At 44.4% G+C, this 26,870-nt stretch overlaps 1 protein-coding gene across 1 annotated transcript in view; it reads left to right on the top strand.

Moving 5' to 3' along the window:
• L3HYPDH (trans-L-3-hydroxyproline dehydratase) overlaps positions 1-25,178 on the top strand; it is a 35,683-nt gene extending 10,505 nt beyond the window's left edge. Inside the window, exons 2-5 of the mRNA XM_089676537.1 lie at positions 120-289; positions 481-603; positions 10,444-10,581; positions 18,803-25,178. Coding sequence (XP_089532663.1) covers positions 120-289; positions 481-603; positions 10,444-10,581; positions 18,803-18,928 — 557 coding nt within the window. The 3' untranslated portion in view covers positions 18,929-25,178. The remainder of the gene's footprint in view (positions 1-119; positions 290-480; positions 604-10,443; positions 10,582-18,802) is intronic.
• Positions 25,179-26,870: the final 1,692 nt, after the last annotated feature.

Here is a 26,870-nt window from a genome sequence, read left to right as displayed (position 1 = left end):
AAAATCAAATGAACCTTCAAGAACATTATAGATTAAAATCTAACAGTGTATGGCCAACTTTATTCCTTACGAAAACCATCTGTCTTACCTGACGCTCCCCTGATGTTTTGTGTGTGCAGATGTCATGGTTGATGTTCCCGGCTATGGGACAGTAGTCGTGGACATCGCATATGGAGGAGCATTCTATGCCTTTGTAAGTGCAGAGAGGTTTGGCCTGGATGTGTGCACCTCTAAGACGAGGGATCTGGTAGATGTTGCAGCTGCAGTGACTGATGCTGTGAAGGCTCAGGTAGGGGTACACTGCCTGCTCCTCCCCATCCACTGACAAGTCCTGTCCTTTGTACCCAGTAATCTGTTCTCCTGTCTGGTGACTGATAGATTAACATACATACTAATAATTCTTCTTTCAGCAAGTAATAGAACTAACACCTCCTCTCTCTGTAAACATTTACTGAATGGTCTTTCTGAATTCTTTTTCAGGTTAAAATTATCCATCCAGAGAGTGAAGATCTGTCTTTCTTATATGGCACAATACTGACTGATGGAAAGGATGCTTACAGTGAGGAGCCCAGTGCCAATATCTGTATATTCGCAGATTCCCAGGTATCAATCTATTGTCACAATGTAAAACCACCTGTGTGAAATGACGCTGTCAGAAGCAGTCACTCCTTCAATCATCACGCTGCCACTTGTTCTGACATTTAGGCAAATTTATCTCCCAAAAAATCAATCCATCTTAAAGTGTTACTAAATCCACAAAAGTAAAATCAGTCAGTGTATGCCATAAAGCAGGCATCCCTAAATGGCGGACCGCGGTCCGGATGCCGACCTAGCCACTGTTTCATCCAAACCCAGTCATGCCATTTAGGAGCCACTTCTTCTTCCCCCCATCCTGTTATAACAGCAGAGTGGGCAGCAGGAGACGGAACATTTCTGTAGCGAGTGTGAAATAACAGCACAGAATTGAACAGAGCGCCAGGGCAGGAGCTGTCATAACATTTCTGGATCAGATGTGGGAAGCACAATACAGCATTGAATAGAACGCGAGAGCTGCCAGGGTTAACTTTTCAAGTTAACCAGCAGCTGATTGGAAGCAAGGCAGTGCTAGCAGCCAATCACCTGCTGGTTAATACAAAAAGTTAACCTCTGCAGCTCCTGCGCTCTATTCAATGCTGTTCTTCCTGCATCCAATCCAGAAATGTTATGCCAGCTCCCGTTCAACGCTCTGTTCAATTCTGTGCTTTTATTCCACACTTGCTCCAGAAATGTTCTGTCTTCTGCTGTCTGCTCTGCTTTTATAACAGTGGCAGAGGATGGGGGGGAAGAAGCGGTCCTGCTTGATGGTGTACAGTGCTTCCCACACCTGATCCAGAAATGCTCCACCTCACGCTCTCCGCTCTAAGGTAGGAGTGTTAGGGGGGGGCCGGGGACACTACTCTGGATGTGTGTGTGATGTAAAGGGGGGCAAAATGTGAAGAGGGGCAGTGCTCTGTGCATATGGTGGTGGGGGGGTGATGTAAAGGGGGCAGTGCTGTGAAGGGGTGATCTAAAGGGCGGGGATTTGTGATGTGAGGGGGGGGGGCATTGTGGTGGGATGTGAAGGCACAGAGGACAGTACTGTGGGGTAGGGATGTGAAGTGGGGGGTGGGGTTGATGTGAGGAGGGCAGAGTATACTACGGGGGTGGGGTGTAAAGGGGGTAGTGGTGTGTGTGTGTGGGGGGGGGGGGGGGGGTTGATGAGAGAAAAGGGCAGAGAACACTACTGTTCAAAGGGGGGGGGGATTTTTGATGTGGGGGGGCAGTGCTGTTGGGAGCGATGTAGGGGAGGGCTGTGCTGTGGGGAAGGAGATGTAAAGGAGGGCAGTGTTTGGGGGGCATGTGAAGGGGGCACAGTTCTGCTGGGTGTTATGTGAAGGGGCAGAGGACAGTAGTGCGGGGAGAGATGTGAAGGGGCAGAGGACAGTAGTGTGGGGAGAGATGTGAAGGGGCAGAGGACAGTAGTGTGGGGAGAGATGTGAAGGGGCAGAGGACAGTAGTGTGGGGAGAGATGCGAAGGGGCAGAGGACAGTATTGTGGGGAGAGATGTGAAGGGGCAGAGGACAGTAGTTTTGGGGAGAGATGTGAAGGGGCAGAGGACAGTAGTGTGGGGAGAGATGTGAAGGGGCAGAGGACAGTATTGTGGGGAGAGATGTGAAGGGGCAGAGGACAGTAGTGTGGGGAGAGATGTGAAGGGGCAGAGGACAGTATTGTGGGGAGAGATGTGAAGGGGCAGAGGACAGTAGTGTGGGGAGAGATGTGAAGGGGCAGAGGACAGTAGTGTGAGGGAGAGATGTGAAGGGGCAGAGGACAGTAGTGTGGGGAGAGATGTTATGGGGCAGAGGACAGTAGTGTGGGGAGAGATGTTATGGGGCAGAGGACAGTAGTGCGGGGAGAGATGTTATGGGGCAGAGGACAGTAGTGTGGGGAGAGATGTGAAGGGGCAGAGAACAGTAGTTTTGGGGAGAGATGTGAAGGGGCAGAGGACAGTAGTGTGGGGAGAGATGTGAAGGGGCAGAGGACAGTAGTGTGGGGAGAGATGTGAAGGGGCAGAGGACAGTATTGTGGGGAGAGATGTGAAGGGGCAGAGGACAGTAGTTTTGGGGAGAGATGTGAAGGGGCAGAGGACAGTAGTGTGGGGAGAGATGTGAAGGGGCAGAGGACAGTAGTGTGGGGGAGAGATGTGAAGGGGCAGAGGACAGTAGTGTGGGGAGAGATGTGAAGGGGCAGAGGACAGTAGTGTGGGGAGAGATGTGAAGGGGCAGAGGACAGTAGTTTTGGGGAGAGATGTGAAGGGGCAGAGGACAGTAGTGTGGGGGAGAGATGTGAAGGGGCAGAGGACAGTAGTGGGGATAGATGTGAAGGGGCAGAGGACAGTAGTGGGGAGAGATGTGAAGGGGCAGAGGACAGTAGTGTGGGGAGAGATGTGAAGGGGCAAAGGACAGTAGTGGGGAGAGATGTGAAGGGGCAGAGGACAGTAGTTTTGGGGAGAGATGTGAAGGGGCAGAGGACAGTAGTGTGGGGAGAGATGTGAAGGGGCAGAGGACAGTAGTGTGGGGAGAGATGTGAAGGGGCAGAGGACAGTAGTGTGGGGAGAGATGTGAAGGGGCAGAGGACAGTAGTGGGGAGAGATGTGAAGGGGCAGAGGACAGTAGTGTGGGGAGAGATGTGAAGGGGCAGAGGACAGTAGTGTGGGGAGAGATGTGAAGGGGCAGAGGACAGTAATGTGGGGAGAAATGTGAAGGGGCAGAGGACAGTAGTGTGGGGGAGAGATGTTATGGGGCAGAGGACAGTAGTGTGGGGAGAGATGTGAAGCGGCAGAGGACAGTAGTTTTGGGGAGAGATGTGAAGCGGCAGAGGACAGTAGTTTTGGGGAGAGATGTGAAGCGGCAGAGTACAGTAGTGTGGGGAGAGATGTGAAGCGGCAGAGGACAGTAGTGTGGGGAGAAATGTGAAGGGGCAGAGGACAGTAGTGTGGGGGAGAGATGTTATGGGGCAGAGGACAGTAGTGTGGGGAGAGATGTGAAGCGGCAGAGGACAGTAGTGTGGGGAGAGATGTGAAGGGGCAGAGGACAGTAGTGTGGGGAGAGATGTGAAGGGGCAGAGGACAGTAGTGTGGGGAGAGATGTGAAGGGGCAGAGGACAGTAGTGTGGGGGAGAGATGTTATGGGGCAGAGGACAGTAGTGTGGGGAGAGATGTGAAGCGGCAGAGGACAGTAGTGTGGGGAGAGATGTGAAGGGGCAGAGGACAGTAGTGTGGGGAGAGATGTGAAGGGGCAGAGGACAGTAGTGTGGGGAGAGATGTGAAGCGGCAGAGGACAGTAGTGTGGGGAGAGATGTGAAGCGGCAGAGGACAGTAGTGTGGGGAGAAATGTGAAGGGGCAGAGGACAGTAGTGTGGGGGAGAGATGTTATGGGGCAGAGGACAGTAGTGTGGGGAGAGATGTGAAGCGGCAGAGGACAGTAGTTTTGGGGAGAGATGTGAAGCGGCAGAGTACAGTAGTGTGGGGAGAAATGTGAAGCGGCAGAGGACAGTAGTGTGGGGAGAGATGTGAAGGGGCAGAGGACAGTAGTGTGGGGAGAGATGTGAAGGGGCAGAGGACAGTAGTGTGGGGAGAGATGTGAAGCGGCAGAGGACAGTAGTGTGGGGAGAGATGTGAAGGGGCAGAGGACAGTAGTGTGGGGAGAGATGTGAAGGGGCAGAGGACAGTAGTGTGGGGAGAGATGTGAAGCGGCAGAGGACAGTAGTGTGGGGAGAGATGTGAAGGGGCAGAGGATAGTAGTGTGGGGAGAGATGTGAAGGGGCAGAGGAAAGTAGTGCGGGGAGAGATGTTATGGGGCAGAGGAAAGTAGTGTGGGGGAGAGATGTGAAGGGGCAGAGGAAAGTAGTGTGGGGAGAGATGTGAAGGGGCAGAGGACAGTAGTGCGGGGAGAGATGTGAAGGGGCAGAGGACAGTAGTGCGGGGAGAGATGTGAAGGGGCAGAGGACAGTAGTGCGGGGAGAGATGTGAAGGGGCAGAGGACAGTAGTGTGGGGAGAGATGTGAAGGGGCAGAGGACAGTAGTGTGGGGAGAGATGTGAAGGGGCAGAGGACAGTAGTGTGGGGAGAGATGTGAAGGGGCAGAGGACAGTAGTGTGGGGAGAGATGTTATGGGGCAGAGGACAGTAGTGTGGGGAGAGATGTTATGGGGCAGAGGACAGTAGTGAAGGGGCAAAAATGCTGTTTTAACCTCTGTTGGAAGAAAATGTTACTGGTCAGACTTTCATGAGTATTAATTCAGTACCCCTGCCATAAGCATGCTTGTTTTACTCACTGTAGAACCTAAGGGGTTACCCCTCTGCATTGTGTAAAAAGGCAGTTTGATCTTCTTTTCTCTTATCCTCCCCTTAATCTACTGTCCCCCATCCATCTGCTGATAAAACAGGGCCTCGGGGGGGCAAGCTTCACATGCTCTGTTTGGTGTGTATTGCTAGAGAGTTTTTTTTTTTTTTCTTTTCATCGGGAGAGTGCATGTGATCAGCATGGAGCCAATCAGTGCTGTCCAGAGAGAGGGTCAGGGGTTATGCAGCCTTAGGAGAGAATTAAACCTCCTCCTACAACCTTGATCCAGTGCTCTGCTGGACACTGATAGAAGTCACAAGACTGCTCTAACTGATGATAAGAAAAGCAGTTTAGATTTACTAATATAATTGCACTTCCATGTTCTGTGTACTGTGGGAGACCAGATATAGTGAATGCAGGGTCCTGGGTTTAGTAACACTTTAAAGGGTAACTCCACTTTTGTGGAAAAAAGTGGCAAAAAAATATATATAACATATACAATTGTGATACTGTACTTTAGTCTGGGTTCACACTGATGCGGTGCGGAATTTGCACAGAAAACGCTGCGAATTCCAGACCGCATCAGAATCGCACCCCGTTCATGTGAACCACTCTCCACAAAACGCGGTGCGATGTGCAGAATCGGATAGCATTGGTGTGAATACCCATGCGATCCAATTCTAGTGCGGACCAAAACAAGGGTATTGCACCTTTTTGGTGCGGCTGCGATGCAATTAGAGCCATACAAAATGTATAGTTTCAATCGCACCACACACAAATCACATGTGATTTGCACAGGATTGCGGTGTGGTTCCTGTGTGAAGCGCATCCAATATACCGCACAACACAGATGTGGACCCAGGCTTCATGTTACAAAAGATTACCTTTCCTTTTCAATCTGAGGTGCTGTCATTTTCTGTCAAATGCAAAGCAATATGACTACCTTGAGGTGTTCTGTACACAGATGGTATACAGAATGCTCTCCAGTCATTTCCTGCTTGTGTTATTGACTTACTGATTTTCCCAGAATACTGTGCTAAGATGCAAGTCAGATTTATTGTTATTCAGATTTTGGGTATCCCCTGCAACAAAAATGTAATATTTGGTGAGATCCTCAAGATGCTCCCAAAGGGAAATCATGTCTAAATGGATGCAGACTCTACCACTTTCCTTATTAGGTGCAGAAGCTGATTGATAATTCTAAAGTCACTCTGATTCACATTGCAAGGACACAGACAAACAAACAGCTATTTCTTCAGAATAACAAAAGGTCGGAATCTGCAACAGTTTGTTAAAATCCTTGAGATGTACATAGATCACCCAGAGGGAAATTTTTTTATCTCAACAAAAGTGGAGTTTCTCTTTATGTAACAGGTAACTATGGCATGTTATTTTAAGAAAAACATTTACGACGGGCGCAAGGCGGTTCTCTCGTTCTGGGAGGACGTCATATGATGTCCTCCTATTCTAACTGCGCATGCGTGGCGATCGGCGGTGCGTGTGTCCCTCGGACGCAGCGGATCACCGATCAACGGAAAGAGCCGTAGATGACGGCTCGGTCATGTGATCAGCTGTGTCCAATCACAGCTGACCACATGTAAACAGGGAAATGCCGGTTATCGGCATTTCTCTCCTCACGAGCTGTCACGCTGACAGCTCGAGAGGAGAGCCGGTGATCGGCATTCCTCGGAGGGGACATGTACACTGTTCATCAGGGCACTGATGATCAGTGTGCCCTGATGATTTGTGTAGCCCCAGCAGTACCACACGTCAGTGTTCATCAGTGCCAGCTCTCAGTGCTCATCCATGCCACCTGCCAGTGCCCATCAGTGTCTACCAATGCACATCAATGCCACCTATCAATGCAGTCAGTGCCGCCTATCAGTGTGCATCAGTGCCGCCCGTCAGTCCTACCTATCAGTGCCGCCTAACAGTGCCACCTATCAGTGCCGCCTATCCGTGCCATGTATCAGTGCTGCCTTTCAGTGGCCATTAGTGATGCCTGTCAATGCCCATCAGTGCCACCTACCAGTGCCTCCTCATCAGTACCCATCAGTGCCACCTGTCAGTGTCCATCAGTGCAGCCTATCAGTGCCCATCACTATAGCCTCATTAGCGCACATCAGTGAAGGAAAAAAATCACTTATTTACAAAATGTTATAACAAAAACTAAGAAACGTTTTTTTTTTCTTCAAAATTTTCAGTGGTTTTTAGTTTAAGAAAAAATAAAAAACCCAGAGGTGATTAAATACCACCAAAATAAAGCTCTATCTGTCACAAAAAAAAGATAAAAATTTCATTTGGGTACAGTGTTACATGACCGCGCAATTTTCATTCAAAGTGTAACAGCGCTGAAAGCTGAAAATTGGCCTGGGCAGGAAGGGGGTATAAGTGCCCTGTAGGCTAGTGGTTAAACAATAAAGATTACCTTGTCTTACGTTGCATCACCTGGCGAGCTGAAGTTCAATCAAATAAATGTACCTATATAATTATATGTCCAGGCAGAGATACGTGGTATGACCAGTAGGTGGCACCACAGATTAAAAAAAAAAATCTGTCATTGCATTCCTTGTCCTTGTAAATCCTGGGATCTGTAAGCAGCAGGCAGTGGGAGTTTCTTGGTGGAAGAGGAATAATCATTTAGGAAATCTGTACTGGGAGATGTATGTAGAACACTAGTTGTTTTTATTTGGTTTTAGCAAGTCTGACATGGAACAAGCATGTGTGAAGTACTGTAAATTCCTGATCGTTGCACCTCTCTAAAAGAGAAGCATGGTCAAATGTTTTTTGGTCATTCTTCTCTTCTGGATCACAGGAGTGCACTTACTTTTGCTCCCATGTGACTCAGAATCAGCTGACAATGGACTAAAATCTGCTGTCTGCTGAGGTCACAGAGCCATTCCAGACTCTAGAAAGATCATATTGCCAGGATCAAGGCAGCTGTGCCCACCGCCTCTCCAGCCCAGCACTTCAGTGAGTGCTGGAGGGGCAGAGCGGAGATTGGTGACTGACAGTCACTGCTCTCCACTCTGACAGGATTGAGAACTAAGTGATCAGCCGTCATGTGATCACTCAGTTCTCAGGCTACGAGCCAGTGAGAGACAGCTGCTGCATCAGACTGATGATAGAGATGAGTGTGGATGTATAACTACCCCCAACTTCTCCTTTTAATGTCAGTGATGGGGAAAGTATCGAAACCATTAAATCAGGATAACAGCAGCCGTCAGGTCTCCTTTAAATGGGGGCGATGATTATAGAAATCTCTTTATGAATTGTTTTAACATGAAAGCTTGCTGAAATAGAAAAACATTTGAACATATTGTAGATATTTGTACACATGCCTATTAATTTGGCAGTGATTGTTACAAGCTGTTCCAGTGATTAGGGCTGAAGGAGATGCCAAGAATGGCTCAGCCACACAAACCTGGGAACTTGACTGTCAAACTGTCCGCAAGTCCTGGTGTGCTTCTGGAGAGGTGGGACTCAAGGTCCTTGCTGATATGTTTATGTCTTAGTTTTTGTTTTATCTAATCTATTAATGGTTTTGAAAGGTGCACAGAATGCAAATTAAAAAGAATATGTTGAAAGGAATCTATGAAACATTTTATCAGAAAAATTCATCATTGGTAGAATGAATGATATATTGTTCTATTGAGAAGTAAATAGTAATATGCCCATGATTAGATAGATCAAAAAAGGACTGCAATGTGTCCTTATGGGTGGTCGGATGTAAGTTGATGTGCGTCTGTTTACATCCGGGTCTGTTGAGGCTGGTTGGACTGAACACAAGAAGGTTGCATCCAGGTATAACCAGATATGGGCAGGTGTAGGCAGATGCATGTTTGTTTACATCCGATTGTCCTTAGTGTACACTTGGGTCTTTTTTTTTTTTTTTTTGCCTCCATCACAAAATGGAGGAAAAATGTGAAAGGAAACAGATGTCACATATGTGACCTCCGTTTCTGTTCTGATCAGTCTACAATCCCCCGAGACAAAACGGAGGGCATGCATGTGAATAGGGCCATAAAGGTATGTTGACAACTAGTTCTTGTGTTCGAATTTTATTGTGTGTGTGTGTCTATATCCTGACACTATATTATAAAACCAGAAAGTTTTTTTTAGTCTCCTGCCAGGATAAGCAAAGGTATATTGACTCTAGGTAGCAATACCTTCATAGCCTCAGGTCCTTTCAGTAGCTGCTATATGTTCAAGGTGTTGGCCAAGTGAGTTTCAGCCATAATCAGCTGCGTGATTTCAGTGCAGGTAGACAGGTATTTCATCTGCTCTGCCAGATAATATAGGTATAAGTCCGGTAGAACCATACCTGCTTCATCCCTGGGCTGCTGTAAACTGGAAAGTGTAAGTTTATGGCAGGTATTGGACCAGATGTATGAGGTAAACTGTCTAGTTATTTAAAAAAATGCCTTGGGAACCACTACTGGCATATGGGACAATACATACAAACATTTCAGCAAAAGGATCATCTTAATCGGATTAATCCTACTAGCCACAGAGATTATACTATACTGTCTGAACTTCTAGAGCAGTGGTTCTCAACCTTCCTAATGCCGTGACCCTTTAATACAGTCCCTCATGTTGTGGTGACCCCCAACCATAAAATTATTTACCCAGTAATTATAATTCATGAGTGTCGTTTTACCTCCAATACTGCTGCTTTCAACACAGTAGCTGCTTTTAACAGAGTAGCTGCTTTCAACACAGCAGCTGCTTTCTACACAGTAGCTACTCTTTACACATCGGAAATATGTGTTTTCTGATGGTCTTAGGGGACCCCTGTGAAAGGGTCGTTTGACCCCCAAAGGGGTCGCGACCCACAGGTTGAGAACCACTGTTCTAGATAGTACCAGGTGGCATTCATAGATAATAGCTGAAATTCAGCCGATCTTGATAATACATAAGAGGTCCAGCCTGCCCGGTGACAAAGTTTAATGGCTGTGGTACCCTAACCGTGCAAAGGTACCATAGTCACTTGCTCTTTAAATAGGGACTCGTATCAACGGCACCACGAGGGATATATTGTCTGCTTTCTCCAATCATTGAATCTGATCGCTCCATGAAGAAGTGGGGATGAAGCTATAAGACCCCATGGAGCTTTAAACCCAATATACACCCCCCTAAGCTCTAATACCCTATAGCCCAAAGGGGCTTGCATGTTAGTTTTAGGTTGGTGGGGACCATGGAGAATAATTTAACCTCCACGACAGATGGACCAAAACCCTAATCCAACAGCTACACCTCTAAGAATCATCAAACTGATATTAACTGACCCGAACACTCAATCAACGAACCAAGGTACCCTGGGGATAACAGCGCAGTCTACTTCAAGAGCTCCCATCGACATGTAGGTTTATGACCTCGATGTTGGATCAGGGTATCCCAGGCCCACAGGAGCCAGGTGGTCACATACTTTTGTATGGTATCTTCTTCACAGGAGATCATGTGTTCCATCACGTTGACTTTTATCTCCTTTAGAACGTTTCTTATATAGACACATTTTATGAAAAAGATACCCATATTTTGGGGTGACGTTTCCTACCTTGTTAATTATTTATTTAAATCTTTTAGGTTGATCGCAGTCCTACTGGGTCTGGTGTGACCGCTCGGATTGCCTTACAATACCACAAAGGTCTGATACAACTGGAACAAACAAGGACTTTTAAGAGTGGTGCCACCGACTCTTTATTTACTGGGAAAGCTGTTAAGGTATCTTAAAGTTGAAAAACACATTCTGTATTCAATTGAAATCCTTTAAAAAAAAGAGTCTTTCCACCCGAAAGTAATATTTTAGTTAGCAAGCCTGATGGGCTGAGTTATACTGAGATATATATTCCAGCATTGAGATCTTCCAGCCAATGCTGTTCCCAACCACCTGGGAGATTTCGGCTGTCTAGTACCTCCTACTGCATTATCTATAATTTAAAGTAAATAAAACCCAAAGGAGAGCATGGACCCATCATACCGTGCATTAAATAGTGAAGCGCTCCCAAATTATCTAAAAAAACTAATATACCCTCTGTGCATACCATAAATACCCACTGAACTTAAAAATAATTGATATTAAAGGTGATAAAAAACATTATAAACTAAATCAATTAGTGGCAAAAATTCCTAAACACCTCTCATATGTACCAATATATTATTACCTCTTAATAGATCTGTGATAAAAAATAACAAATATAAAATCCATGATAAATACTCAAATAACAGTGATGAAAACGATTATCATAATAATACTAATTCATGAAAAATGTGACAAATCGTGATACTTGTGACAAACCTAAAAAATCAAAAAAAAAAATATAGTGATTCTGCAATAAATTATATAATACATATGGCTTGTGATAAACCCTATAACAAAATAAAAAATAGAATAAAATAAATCGCTTCTTAAATCAGTGAAAAAAATATATAAATAGACTCAGTGTTTCAGAATAAACTCAAAATAGTCCATGCAAAAATGTGAAACACTCTGTGATCTTCACTTCTAGTGCTCAAGAAAGGAATCCTCCAACGGCAGCAATGCCTGCTCACCTCCCCTCCTCGACCCACACAGGGCCAAAAGGCAAAAGACTCTCCTTAAAGGCAATCCTTTCCTCCAGACAACTCAGCCAGGAACCTCAGGACTTCCACTCTACCTCCTCTCACCACGTCATATAGGACACAAACAAAAGCTTCCCATAGTGTAACACCGTTTATTAGAAGTAATATGGCATAACAAACTTTCCCACTCACATGTAATCTTTGAATACAACGCTTTTCCACCTCACATCATGGGTGTATTCTCATACAGGGAGGGAAACCAATATGGCCGCTACGTCCGGACAAAACGTCCCCACGTGACCGGAAGTGACGTAATCTCGTACTGGAACACCATTCCCAGTACGAGATTACGTCACTTCCGGTCACGTGGGGACGTTTTGTCCGGACGTAGCGGCCATATTGGTTTCCCTCCCTGTATGAGAATACACCCATGATGTGAGGTGGAAAAGCGTTGTATTCAAAGATTACATGTGAGTGGGAAAGTTTGTTATGCCATATTACTTCTAATAAACGGTGTTACACTATGGGAAGCTTTTGTTTGTGTCCTATAGGACGTGGTGAGAGGAGGTGGAGTGGAAGTCCTGAGGTTCCTGGCTGAGTTGTCTGGAGGAAAGGATTGCCTTTAAGGAGAGTCTTTTGCCTTTTGGCCCTGTGTGGGTCGAGGAGGGGAGGTGAGCAGGCATTGCTGCCGTTGGAGGATTCCTTTCTTGAGCACTAGAAGTGAAGATCACAGAGTGTTTCACATTTTTGCATGGACTATTTTGAGTTTATTCTGAAACACTGAGTCTATTTATATATTTTTTTCACTGATTTAAGAAGCGATTTATTTTATTCTATTTTTTATTTTGTTATAGGGTTTATCACAAGCCATATGTATTATATAATTTATTGCAGAATCACTATATTTTTTTTTTTTATTTTTTTAGGTTTGTCACAAGTATCACGATTTGTCACATTTTTCATGAATTAGTATTATTATGATAATCGTTTTCATCACTGTTATTTGAGTATTTATCATGGATTTTATATTTGTTATTTTTTATCACAGATCTATTAAGAGGTAATAGTATATTGGTACATATGAGAGGTGTTTAGGAATTTTTGCCACTAATTGATTTAGTTTATAATGTTTTTTATCACCTTTAATATCAATTATTTTTAAGTTCAGTGGGTATTTATGGTATGCACAGAGGGTATATTAGTTTTTTTAGATAATTTGGGAGCGCTTCACTATTTAATGCACCGTATTTATTACTTATTGGTTGAGGTTGAGTGATTGCAGCTAGTAGATAGGGACTTACCCATACTAAGCGCAGGAGGATATCCCCCCTTATGGACCCATCATAACAACTAAGTAGGTGGACAGACCCAGAAACTCAAATGCAGAGATCTTGAGGGAGATCTGAAACTATCATGTTGTTTAAAGTACAATTTCACTGAAAGAGAATAATTCTAAGAATTTAAAACAGAATGTTCATATTCTTACAAAGGCTTACTTGTGATTGGTTCTCTTTAAGATGGAGTTTTTCCTTCTTTTTTTTTTTTTTTTTTCTTAAAGCCCACGCCCAAAGTTGAAGGGTGCTGGGAAAAGGTGGAATACTTTATTCCTCACTCTGGCAGACTCCCTCTATTTGTGCAACTGGTCCCACACTGCCTTCTATCTAAGGTGCTCCCAAGCTGTGGTCGCACACTTGCCTCCTCCACATATAATGCAGGACCACATTGTATTTGATGACAGCAATAGATCACCCACAATCTAGAACAGGGGTCCTCAAACTTTTTAAACAGGGGGCCAGTTCACTGTCCCTCAGACCGCTGGAGTGCCGAACTATAGTTTAAAAAAAAAAACTATGAACAAATGCGGACATGGTACAGGAGATGACCAGAGACTGCGGACATACAACGGCGGCGGGAATACTGGGCCAGTCGCTCCATAAGACGCACAGACATTTCCCCCCAAGTGTGTCTTATGGAGCGAAATAGTGCCCCATCATTGGTGTCAGTGGGAGGAATAGTGCCCCATCATTGGTGTCAGTGGGAGGAATAGTGCCCCATCATTGGTGTCAGTGGGGGGAATAGTGCCCCATCATTAGTGTCAGTGGGAGGAATAGTGCCCCATCATTGGTGTCAGTGGGAAGAATTGTGCCTCATCATTAGTGTCAGTGGGAGGAATAGTGCCCCATCATTGGTGTCAGTGGGAGGAATAGTGCCCCATCATTGGTGTCAGTGGGAGGAATAGTGCCCCCCCATTGGTGTCAGTGGGAGGAATAGTGCCCCCCCATTGGTGTCAGTGGGAGGAATAGTGCCCCCCCCATTGGTGTCAGTGGGAAGAAACGTGCCCCATCATTGGTGTCAGTGGGAAGAAACGTGCCCCATCATTGGTGTCAGTGGGAAGAAACGTGCCCCATCATTGGTGTCAGTGGGAAGAAACGTGCCCCATCATTGGTGTCAGTGGGAGGAATAGTGCCCCATTATTGGTGTCAGTGGGAGGAATAGTGCCCCATCATTGGTGTCAGTGGGAGGAATAGTGCCCCATCATTGGTGTCAGTGGGAGGAATAGTGCCCCATCATTGGTGTCAGTGGGAGGAATAGTGCCCCATCATTGGTGTCAGTGGGAGGAATAGTGCCCTGTCATTGGTGTCAGTGGGGGGGAATAGTGCCCCGTCATTGGTGTCAGTGGGAGGAATAGTACGTCATTGGTGTCAGTGGGGGGGAATAGTGCCCCATCATTGGTGTCAGTGGGAGGAATAGTGCCCCCCCATTGGTGTCAGTGGGAGGAATAGTGCCCCCCCCATTGGTGTCAGTGGGAAGAAACGTGCCCCATCATTGGTGTCAGTGGGAAGAAACGTGCCCCATCATTGGTGTCAGTGGGAAGAAACGTGCCCCATCATTGGTGTCAGTGGGAAGAAACGTGCCCCATCATAGGTGTCAGTGGGAAGAAACGTGCCCCATCATTGGTGTCAGTGGGAGGAATAGTGCCCCATCATTGGTGTCAGTGGGAGGAATAGTGCCCCGTCATTGGTGTCAGTGGGGGGGAATAGTGCCCCGTCATTGGTGTCAGTGGGGGGGAATAGTGCCCCGTCATTGGTGTCAGTGGGAGGAATAGTGCCCCGTCATTGGTGTCAGTGGGAGGAATAGTACGTCATTGGTGTCAGTGGGGGGGAATAGTGCCCCATCATTGGTGTCAGTGGGAGGAATAGTGCCCCCCCATTGGTGTCAGTGGGAGGAATAGTGCCCCCCCCGTTGGTGTCAGTGGGAAGAAACGTGCCCCATCATTGGTGTCAGTGGGAAGAAACGTGCCCCATCATTGGTGTCAGTGGGAAGAAACGTGCCCCATCATTGGTGTCAGTGGGAAGAAACGTGCCCCATCATTGGTGTCAGTGGGAAGAAACGTGCCCCATCATTGGTGTCAGTGGGAGGAATAGTGCCCCATCATTGGTGTCAGTGGGAGGAATAGTGCCCCGTCATTGGTGTCAGTGGGAGGAATAGTGCCCCGTCATTGGTGTCAGTGGGAGGAATAGTGCCCCGTCATTGGTGTCAGTGGGGGGGAATAGTGCCCCGTCATTGGTGTCAGTGGGAGGAATAGTACGTCATTGGTGTCAGTGGGGGGAATAGTGCCCCGTCATTGGTGTCAGTGGGGGGAATAGTGCCCCATCATTGGTGTCAGTGGGAGGAAAAGTGTCCCATCATTGGTCTCAGTGGGAGGAATAGTACGTCGTCGGTGTCAGTGGAGGGGAATAGTGCCCCATCATTGGTGTCAGTAGGGGGGATAGTGTACCAACATTGGTGTCAGTGGGGGTAGGAATAGTGTTCCATCACTGGTGTCAGTGGGGGGGTGGAATAGTGCCCCATCGGTGTCAGTGGGGGGAGGAATAGTGCCCCATCGTTGGTGTCAGTGGGGGGACCCTATTGTTGGTGTCAGTGGGGGGAGGAATAGTGCCCCATCGTTGGTGTCAGTGGGGGGAGGAATAGTGCCCCATCATTGGTGTCACTGGAGGAATAATTCCCCATCATTAGTATCAGTGACACCAATGATGGGGCACTATTCCTCCCACTGACACCAATGACACGTAACTTGCTGACCCCTGTTCCAGCATGGTGCTGCTGCAGCCAGCATACCTGGTTGCAGCAGCACCATCTGCACGGCACACCTGTCAGCTGTCCTTCTTCACTCCGGCTTCTCCCTCACTCGATGTTCGTGGGGCCGCTCGGCTCCGCCTCCTCGCAGGTGATTGGCCGCCTGTGTGCCTTTCCTGAGCTACAGTTCTGGCGCCCAATCACCGGTGAGGAGGCGGAGCCGAGCGGCAGGAGTGAGGGAGTGGCCGGAGTGAATGAAGGAGCAGTGCTTCCTGGACTGGATCGTCGTGTGACTGGGACCAGAGCCAGGTAAGGTGCAGCAGCCCCCTGCCCACCCCTGTACTTAGTGTCCCGCCCCTGACGGCGGGCCGGATATATGGCCTTGGTGGGCCGTATGTGGCCCGCGGGCCGTAGTTTGAGGACCCCTGATCTAGAACATCAAGGAGAATAGGAGCATGATGGAGCCTGCCAGGATGAGGGGTAAGGAAAGTAATACAGCCCCTTCCTCTACCCCCTAGCAGGGGAACTCCACTGAAGGGTTTTTTAGCCCAGGATTAGGCTTCAGATTTCCTGCTGCTGTTTGCTTTAGGAATTTGTAAAAAGGTAAGGCTCCATCCATGTTACTTCATAAAGGGCTGAATCCCAATAACATGAAAATCTCGTTTATTAGCACTGAGCTATACAAAATAATTCATAGTAATTTGTTTACATATTTTATTTAGGGACACCAAAATGAAATGTTTCAAACTTTCATTGATTTAGATTTGTAAATTTCAGGTATTTCACATTGACGCTTCCAGTTTCTGGTAAACATATAATAATAGAATTAATTGTTATAATCAGTAGCATTAATGATGCCTCCTTAAAATGTACGTATAGCCAGGTCCTTCTTTAGATGGATTAGGGAAGAGTTAAAACCTGTGGCAGTTTATTTTTTGCTGTGTCCCAAAGGGGAAATTTCCCTTACTTTTTTATTGCTTTTCTTGAACGAAAAATGGAGAAGACATCTTTACAAAGTGAGGGGAATAGTTGTCCCTGGAACAGGTGTCCCCGTTGGATATATACAGTCAGGTCCATAAATATTGGGACATCGACACAATTCTAACATTTCTGGCTCTCTACACCACCACAATGGATTTGAAATGAAACAAACAAGATGTGCTTTAACTGCAGACTGTCAGCTTTAATTTGAGGGTATTTACATCCAAATCAGGTGAACGGTGTAGGAATTACAACAGTTTGCATATGTGCCTCCCACTTGTTTAGGGACCAAAAGTAATGGGACGGAATAATAATCATAAATCAAACTTTCACTTTTTAATACTTGGTTGCAAATCCTTTGCAGTCAATTACAGCCTGAAGTCTGGAACGCATAGACATCACCAGACGCTGGGTTTCATCCCTGGTGATGCTCTGCCAGGCCTCTACTGCAACTGTCTTCAGTTCCTGCTTGTTCTTGGGGCATTTTCCCTTCAGTTTTGTCTTCAGCAAGTGAAATGCATGCTCAATCGGATTCATGTCAGGTGATTGACTTGGCCATTGCATAACATTCCACTTCTTTCCCTTAAAAAACTCTTTGGTTGCTTTTGCAGTATGCTTTGGGTCATTGTCCATCTGCACTGTGAAGCGGCGTCCAATGAGTTTTGAAGCATTTGGCTGAATATGAGCAGATAATATTCCGAAACACTTCAGAATTCAACCTGCTGCTTTTGTCAGCAGTCAAATCATCAATAAATACAAGAGAACCAGTTCCATTGGCAGCCATACATGACCACGCCATGACACTACCACCACCATGCTTCACTGATGAGGTGGTATGCTTAGGATCATGAGCAGTTCCTTTCCTTCTCCATACTCTTCTCTTCCCATCACTCTGGTACAAGTTGATCTTGGTCTCATCTGTCCATAGGATGTTGTTCCAGAACTGTGAAGGCTTTTTTAGATGTCGTTTGGCAAACTCTAATCTGGCCTTCCTGTTTTTGAGGCTCACCAATGGTTTACATCTTGTGGTGAACCCTCTGTATTCACTCTGGTGAAGTCTTCTCTTGATTGTTGACTTTGACACACATACACCTACCTCCTGGAGAGTGTTCTTGATCTGGCCAACTGTTGTGAAGGGTGTTTTCTTCACCAGGGAAAGAATTCTTCGGTCATCCACCACAGTTGTTTTCCGTGGTCTTCCGGGTCTTTTGGTGTTGCTGAGGTCACCGGTGCGTTCCTTCTTTTTAAGAATGTTCTAAACAGTTGTTTTGGCCACGCCTAATGTTTTTGCTATCTCTCTGATGGGTTTGTTTTGTTTTTCCAGCCTAATGATGGCTTGCTTCACTGAGAGTGACAGCTCTTTGTATCTCATCTTCAGAGCTGACAGTAACAGATTCCAAATGCAAATAGCACACTTGAAATGAACTCTGGACCTTTTATCTGCTCATTGTAATTGGGATAATGAGGGAATAACACACACCTGGCCATGGAACAGCTGAGAAGCCAATTGTCCCATTACTTTTGGTCCCTTAACAAGTGGGAGGCACATATGCAAACTGTTGTAATTCCTACACCGTTCACCTGATTTGGATGTAAATACCCTCAAATTAAAGCTGACAGTCTGCAGTTAAAGCACATCTTGTTCGTTTCATTTCAAATCCATTGTGGTGGTGTATAGAGCCAAAAATGTTAGAATTGTGTCGATGTCCCAATATTTATGGATCTGACTGTATGCTCGCTATTCTTGCTCTCGTGACAATTGTAACATGTTGATTCCCCATCTCTTCTGTCTTGGTGACTGTGGTCACTAGGTCATATAGCGAGGGCTTTCTATATAGAGGAGGGGACCAGACTGCTGTAAAAAAAACTGGATAGATGGTGCTGGAACCCTAGGGTGACTTCACTTTTACAAGGTGGTGTGGAGTTATGTGCAGCGTTTTTTACATTGTACATTCATCTAACGTGGTCAAAAGGGTTCCAAGGCCAATTCAAAGTGGAACCAAGAAGTAATACACAGATATTCAACTGAAATTGTTCAAGCAAGGTCTGTGTGTATTGGGTGTACACACAGGATCAGCTTGAACCATTTTAGTGAAATAGAAATCCAATAGGACTCCAACCTCTTGATTTGGTACTCCCATTCTTTAATCTTCCTCCAGCAGCAAAAATGTGAAGGTTTTAATCCTTCCTACTCTATCCAATACTAAACGATTTGGCTATACATACACTTTAAGTAACATTGTATTGGTTCTTGGCATTAGAAGTACATTGAGTGGACTTGAATGAATTTTTTTTTTACTTCTGACACAATCCTCTCTTTACTCAGGAAACTGTGTGTGGTGAACATAAAGCTGTGATCGTGGAGGTTTCTGGCCAGGCTTACTACACTGGAACGGCAAGCTTTGTTCTCGAAAATGAAGATCAGCTGAAAGACGGGTTTCTCCTTAAATAATGACCCAATCCAAGTCAGATGTCATAATTCTCTAATTCTGAACAAATTTTCTTTAGAAAATTGGAATTTTTTTAATCCAATGGCGCCAACATTGATTTTTAAATTCGACCAGCCAAGCCTTTAATTTTACCTCATTGCTAAAGAAAGGAATTTTCGTGGCTGGAAATATTATTTTCTTTCCAGGTCACAGCTCATGCCGATTTCTTTTACAATTCTATTTCTCTCACAATTCTCCCATCATTGATTAGAAATTTGTTCAGTTTTCAAAACATTTCCAACATGCCCCATTAATCAAATTTGATGGTTGTACGAAAATCGGCCAATACTGCAGCCCACTAATGCTGCAAATTCAAACAAAAAATCTTAAGTTACAGATTTTAAAATATAATTCTTTCGGAATTCGACCCATGTATGGCCTGCATAAGGCCCGATCATACACATTCGAATCTTCCTGTTGAACCCGCCGAGATTCAAACCAAGTATGACCAGTCTGCATGTGCTCAGGTTGATTGATCAACCTAGGTACAACCAGCCTGCCGGATTTTACACGCAGTTATCGATAGTGGCTGTTATAGGCACTAGCAATAATCACTGTGTTCTCCCAGCGGGGATGGCTTCCCCTGCCAGAAGAACACAATGGCTCGGTGGGAGGGATTCCCCTGTCAGCACCTGTGGCTACAGGAACAAAATTTGCTCCATCTATGGCCTGCCTAAGTGGCTTGTCCAATCAGAATTTATTTAGAGATAAACTACAATTTTTAAGTTTTTTGTGCCAATGAATGATCTGGCTTTTTCTTTCTCAATCACGTAATTTGCCAGATTGTAAAGCTGAACTCCACGAAGATATAAAAGACACAAATTACTGTGGCTTTATTAAACATTAATACATCCCTAATTTTTTTTTTTTCTTTAGCGACTTCGGGGTCCAAAGTCGAATGACAAGTAGCCCCCCCCCCCCCATGTTTTCCAAAGGGTACCATTCATATCTGTGCAACTTCAAGTCACAGTGAATTCAGAGTAGTTCCTGCACTACTTTGGTCCGACTTTCACCTCCGAAGTTGAATGAAAGTCGCACCTGAATGTTGTACATGCAACTTGTGTGCGAATGTATTGCAGAAACAATTATCCTTGGTCAAAGCCAAAGCCGCACTCATCCAAAGTCACATCAAGTCACAATGAAAATCACAGGATTTTGAAGTCACACAAGTGTGAATGGACCCTAAGTGGCTTAATATGACTTGGTATCAGCCTCTTGCAGTCTCTGTACAGAGGAGCTCAAAGAGAAGCAGCACAAGGAGCCAATCAGGTTTGTTACTGTGCAGGGAACATGCTGATGGGTGGGGAGAAAAGAATGACAGATGGAAAAGCTCATCAGTGTGCGCTTTCTCCTTTCTCCAGCCACAGGGCAGGGGTGAAAAGGAGACCTGTAAGTAAGTGTTTTGTAGCATAGCTGTGTAAATCTCAGGACTGGATGGACAGAAATAAAATTTAGCTTTGGCAAGTAACACTATATATGTGTGTGTGTGTGTGTGTGTGTGTGTGTGTGTGTGTGTGTGTGTGTGTGTATATGTATATATATATATGTGTGTGTGTGTGTGTGTGTGTGTATATGTATATATATATGTGTGTGTGTGTATATGTATATATATATATGTGTATATGTGTGTGTGTGTGTGTGTATATATGTATGTGTATATATATATGTATATATATATATATATGTGTGTGTTTATGTGGTTCACGAATGTGTGATTTATTTGAAGTATACAGAAGTACACTTCTTTCATGTCACTGTACAGCAGATTGTAAATATTTGTGTATTGTGATGCCAATGCACTTAAATTACAACACAGTACAATGCACCAGGGGCAAGTCTCTGACAACCAGGGTTCACAGGGAGTGGGTTGAATGTTTCTGGCTGTCAGAAGAGGACCAGTATTGGGTCTCAGACGGGGTGTATCTGAAGGGGACAACGCAATGAAGAACAAAAGTTGATTTTTAGAAAATGTTTCCACTACGGAGCAAAAGTAGTTCAGCTTTACTTGCTGGCAGTCACCTTATGATCACACTGAAACTGATGTGCTACTAATGTGATGAATTCCAAAGAGTAGTTAAATCTCTCAGTAGCAGCGATATTTAACCACTTGCCCTCATGAAGATTTACCCCCCTTCCTGACCAGGCTATTTTTTGCGATACGGCACTGCGTTAATTTAACTGACAATTGCGCGGTTATACAACGCTGCACCCAAATTAAATTTGCATCCTTTTTTTCCCACAAATTGAGCTTTCTTTCGGTGTGCACTAAAAAAAAAAAAAAAGACCATCAATTTTGATAAACAATATTTTTGACTTTTTGCTATTAAAAAAAAATTTTAAAAATCAAATTTCGTCATAAACTTAAGCCAAAATGTATTCTGCTACATGTCTTTGCTATAAAAAAAATCCCAATACGTGTAAATTAATTGGTTTACTTGAAAGTTATAGCATTTACAAATGGTGGTATATGTACTGGGCTTTTTTTTTTTTTTTTTTTTAATATACATATATATTTGCTAGTAATGGCGAACAGCGATTTATAGCGGGACTGCGGTGGGCATTCTGACAGGGGGGGAGACTGACTTGGACATACCCAGTGTCACCAATACAGTGATCAGTGCTAAAAAAAAAAAAAAAAAAAAAAAAAAAAGCACTGACACTGTACTAATGACACTGGGCAGGAAGGGGTTAACATGAGGGGCGATCAAAGGGTTAACTGTGTGCTGTTTCACTCCCCTGTGTCTGTGTGCTTCACTGTAAGCAGTGTGCACGAGCCGACGGGGAGAACTATATTGTTTACATACAGTTCTCCTCCCCGTCGGAGATCCTTGGGAACCAGCGGGCGCTGGCGACTAATCACTGGCCGGGACCCGGTGATTGACAGCTGTGAATCGCGACACAGGTAAGGTGTGCGCCCCCTACCCAGAGATGCACACTTATGTATAAATACATGATTTTGTGCATCCTTGCCTCCCTGTAGCAGTTTTTCTGCTATAGGGCGGTTGGGAAGTGGTTAAGACCCCGTTCACATGGTTGCTGTGATCCGTACAGTGTGAACGAGCACCTTGTTTATGTTTCTGGAGCTGTGTGCAGACAGCCTATATTTCTCTGTGGGGACACAGCCACTCATCCTAATGTGCCAAGTATGCAGAGACTGCTCACCTGAAGCGCCCAGATGCAGAAGCACTGTGTATAACATATACCAGTATGGACGGTTACCTACATCCACGTTGTGTGCTGTCAGCCCAGTTACATGTAAACCATGGAGGTGCAGGCCTTTGATTTATACAGGGTGCAAATATGGCCATGGCTGTTCTCACACAGTGTGCATAGGGATAGTAGCCAGTGTAGTCCTGGCCTAAGGGCTTGTTTATACATGTATTTTTCTCTGTAGAGCAGTCCACAGTGCTTTGCTTTTCAGAGGGCATTCGGCAGGTGGTGAGGCATTATTTTGCCATATGTTTTAAACAGCATGGATCAATTTTGCAGCTTGGGGAGGGGTGTGTGTAAAAATGTGGTTCATCTGTGTGTTTTTACTACCCACCACCACAAGTATAAACTAAGCCTATGGCTGGCCATATATTATACAGTTTTCTTTTAGATTTATCAATACCATGTAATATGAGATCAGACCTAAACACTTTCAATTTGTATGCAAACAGGCAGGTCCTTGCACTACATAATTCAAGGTAAATTGAACAAGAAAATTGTACAAGTGTATGGCCAGCTTTAGGCCTGTCCTTTTCTAAAGGGATGTAGGCTTACAGCTGGTCTCATTACTACCCTGAAGCTGCACCAGGTGGTTACAATTCATCCATACCCTCCCATTAGAGATCAGTCTGAGAAAGGACATGGGGAGAAAAGTAACTTCTTAAAAAGAACAAGGTATGAATCTGCAAAAAGCTTACTAAAATCCTAGCAATGTCTAGAGGATTGTATTATGTTAACATAACCTGTTATGAGCAAAATAATGTGAGTGACACATTATTGTCACACACTGCAAGGTTGCCCAGAATTCACTTGGGGTGAAAACGTGGTATAGGATACTTGTACTGAGTGAAGTTTGATATTGTACACTTCCTCTATTACTTGTACTTGGCTTTACCAAAAATCTGGTGGCCTCAATTCTTTCTAAGCCATTGAGCTGCAGAAATCATATTGTTTAGAAAGTCATGGTAAAGTCTGAATTCCTGATCTGTGTACTTGTTTTAGGACTGCTTCAGAAGTATTGAAGCCAATGGATGAACATGACGCCTTGACAGCCAGCATTTTCATTTATGGAAGACTTTAAAATTCCATCAATATCGATTTTTTTTTAAAGCTTGCAAAAGGGTTTCCATAGTTTAATGTGACAGCTATACAGTATTGCTAAACAGTGGTAAGGAAATATATAATTATAATGGATCTGCGCTGCTATCACAACAAATATGGAAATAAATAACCAATAGCTGCTGTATTATTATTATTACTAGTGCTTCAAATCAAATAGAGAAAAGAAATACAGTGCTATAATATATATACACCTATATATGCTCTCAATATCAGTGTGTAAACCAGGATACAGGGGCTTTGTGTGTATATTTATTATTTTATGCTACATAAATTGTAATGTTATGTTTATGTAATACTATGTTTTGTGATCTATCAGTACTAGCCTTATAATGTTACATAATCCCAAATTATCACCTGTCACTGACTATATATATATATATATATATATATGTATACATACACACACTATACCTAAATAATTTTCTTGATATATAATTTGGCACTAGCAAGGTATATCTAATAGAGTGGCCGGTGGCTGTATATTTGAAATCAAATCTGTTATTTTTTGGCAATAACATGGTATGGGTGAATTTCTGCCAGTGACAGGCTGTGTCACGCCCCCTCCAGCTTGTGTCTTAGAATAACGGAGGTGAAGCCTCCATCAATCAACATGTGATGTCCTTCCTCTATTGTGTTTAGCTGGTTAGTGGGCCAGGAGGAGGAGGGAGGGAGGGAGGAAGTGGGCTGTCATTTACCTCTGCGTATACGCCCATATTTGTGACTCTAAGTCAGTGTTTCTCAACTCCAGTCCTCATGGACCCCCAACAGGTCATGTTTTCAGGATTTCCATTATTTTGCACAGGTGATTTGATCAGTTTCACTGCCTTAGTAATTACCACAGCTGTTTCATCTGAGGGAAATCCTGAAAACATGACCTGTTGGGGGTCCATGAGGACTGGAGTTGAGAAACACTGCTCTATAGTCACATGATGTTGCCCAATGTGATCAGGGAGGAAATGCTTAGGGTAGAAATACTGAAAACTGAGCATGTGCATTAGCTGCCAACACTGCTCTGCAAAATCCCCAACTGCACCGGGGACATGGACAAGAGGGAGAGACAGAGAACACCAGGTTTGTTTTTTTGCAGAATATGGAAGATGAATCCCATAGCAACTGAGTATGAACAGCAAGGAATACAGCATTTATTCAGTTTTTAATGACGTGGGTTTTATGCAACTGGACGGCAGTCTGGCTTTAAGTTGATATCAAGCATCATTATATAAAAAACATGAGGCTCTTCGTGAATGCCTGACTATACACTAGTAGAATTTTGTTTGAAGTTTGTTTTAAGAACACATTTGATTTTCTAATTGCTAGTGGGGTCAAATCAATGTTTTTTGTGAAAAGAAAATTCAAAGGAGCAGGATGGAAAATGTTTCTCAATTTTTCAACAGTATATTTTGTTTTTGATCGGTAAAGTCTATTCGATCCAAAATCCAGTGTTAAAAAGCAAACAAATTTTCCATGTTTGTCCAGCCATCCAATGTACTGACAATTGTACAAGGTTTCGTATGAAGGTTTGAAAATCTACTACTGTGTGGCCATCTTTATAGTCGGGGAACGTAGATAGTCATGCTGTGGGTAATGTTTGGTGAGCCAGAATCTGATGTACATTCAGGTAACGCAGCCTCCACCCCATACCAATGCAAGGAGATCTCAGTGTAACAGTATTATCTGCCTGAGGCTTGTAATGGGGCACCTAGGAACAACTAATGGCTACTGTAGAGGATGTAATGTTCTGTTTACTGTAGCTGATGCTTGTGTTGGAGATCAGTGACTTTGTTCTCGATGGGTGACCAAACACATCATTGTTTTGTATACCATAACTGTACATACATCATTTTATGACCATGTATTAATAAAATACCTTTGCTCAGTGAACATGTTGTTTTGCTTAGAGAAATGTATGTGACAATATATGAGGTGGTAGCAAAAAATTTCGAATCTAGTTTTTGTAACACGCCAATAGATGGCAGCACAAGGCTGCACACACAGTCACAGTGAGCACTGACCTTCATAAGTCAGTGTGCCAAAAGACATCTTGTATACAACAGGAGCTGTGCGACTGGTGCTATTCTGACAACGTGCATTACCACGTGTGCTATTTCATCATGCACAGCAAGTTAGAACAAACGTGAAATTCTACATGAAACTGGGGAAATCGTTGGATCTCCACAATGTTGTTAAAACGGCAACCTTTGAGCTGGATCATCCATCTTTGGGAAGTGGGTGGCAGTTTTGCTCATTGAAGGTCTTCCTGATCTCTCGTCGTCTTCCAGTGATGTTCTTCCGCTCTTAAAGAATACGTGCCACTCAGAACACCTCGAACAACTCATTGAAGAACAATGCCAAACGTCTCTGTGGCAGATTTGGCCAGTTTCATGCAGCATTTCAATTTGTAAATAATATCCTCCAGCACTGGTGTCAGTGGATGCAATAATAACCTCCAGCATTGCTGTCAGCGATTGAAATCATAACACCCAGTGTTGGTGTCAGTGGATGCAATAATAGCCTCCAGCATTTTTGTTCGTTACATGCTATTAGCCTCCTCCTGTTCCTGGTGCCCAGAAGCAATGCTATTTAACCCCCTACCTCAGTGGAATGTATTCTCCCCCACCCCCTTCCCCCAATGGTGATCATTGGTGGTGTTTTATAACCCTCCTCCTATTGGTGGTCAGTGGCAGTAAAAGTTGGAGGGAGGATATAGATTTTTTTTTTTTTTAAGAAGAAACTTGTGGCATTATTTTTTAAGCCAAATCCTTTAAATAGATCAGACACCCCCAATATTTGCTGTATCTTGCACTAGTTCCTTTCTAATAACTTTTCTCCCAGGTTGTCATCGCTGGGTTCACTTTACATGCCTTCAGCGATGGTAGTTGTGTGCTACCTCTTTTGATGAACAGAGTGGGCAAGGGACAACTTGTAAAATACATGGGGTCTGCCCTACAGAATGAGGCACACTAGGTAACAATGCTCTAAGGTCCATGTCACAATTACTTGTCTGTTGTTGGCAACAATAGGATTGCTAAGGAGTGACACCATAGCAGCATGTGCCTAAATAGTGCAGCACTGCATGTCCTCACAATTCTCTCCAACAGTGTTAGTAAACAATAAAGTGTTAGAGCTCATTCACGTGTGTCAATACCCTGTTTGTGGCATTCATTGGGCATTTTTAAACCCTTATAACTGTCTTTCAATGTCTGCCATGATTATTACAATGGAACCACACTGTACACACAGTAGCATTGTGTTAAAAATTAAGCAGCGTGTCACTTTCATGAGGCATCAACACTTGTCAGCCACTTCCATCTGCAGAAATATATTATTTTTCTGTAACTGTGAACTTATCCTTTAATTCAATGACAACAATGGTTGTCAATCAGAAAATAGTAGAGGGCATCAAGAGCAGATCCACTGGGCTGCACAAAAATAGTGCATTTTCAGGTGTTGGATGCATTGTGTCAAGTAAGGAAGCCCATTCAAAATAAATGCATTGTAGTATATCTCAATGCAGGGATGTTCAAGTTGTATCGCCCGACGTCCGGGACATGTAGTGCTGGGCAGGTCGTTTCT

Source organism: Staurois parvus, unplaced genomic scaffold, assembly GCF_062004578.1.
Source record: "Staurois parvus isolate SC_StPar_1 unplaced genomic scaffold, SC_StPar_1.0 ptg000171l, whole genome shotgun sequence".
Classification (NCBI taxonomy): domain Eukaryota; kingdom Metazoa; phylum Chordata; class Amphibia; order Anura; family Ranidae; genus Staurois; species Staurois parvus.
This window is presented reverse-complemented; position numbering and strand designations above follow the sequence as displayed.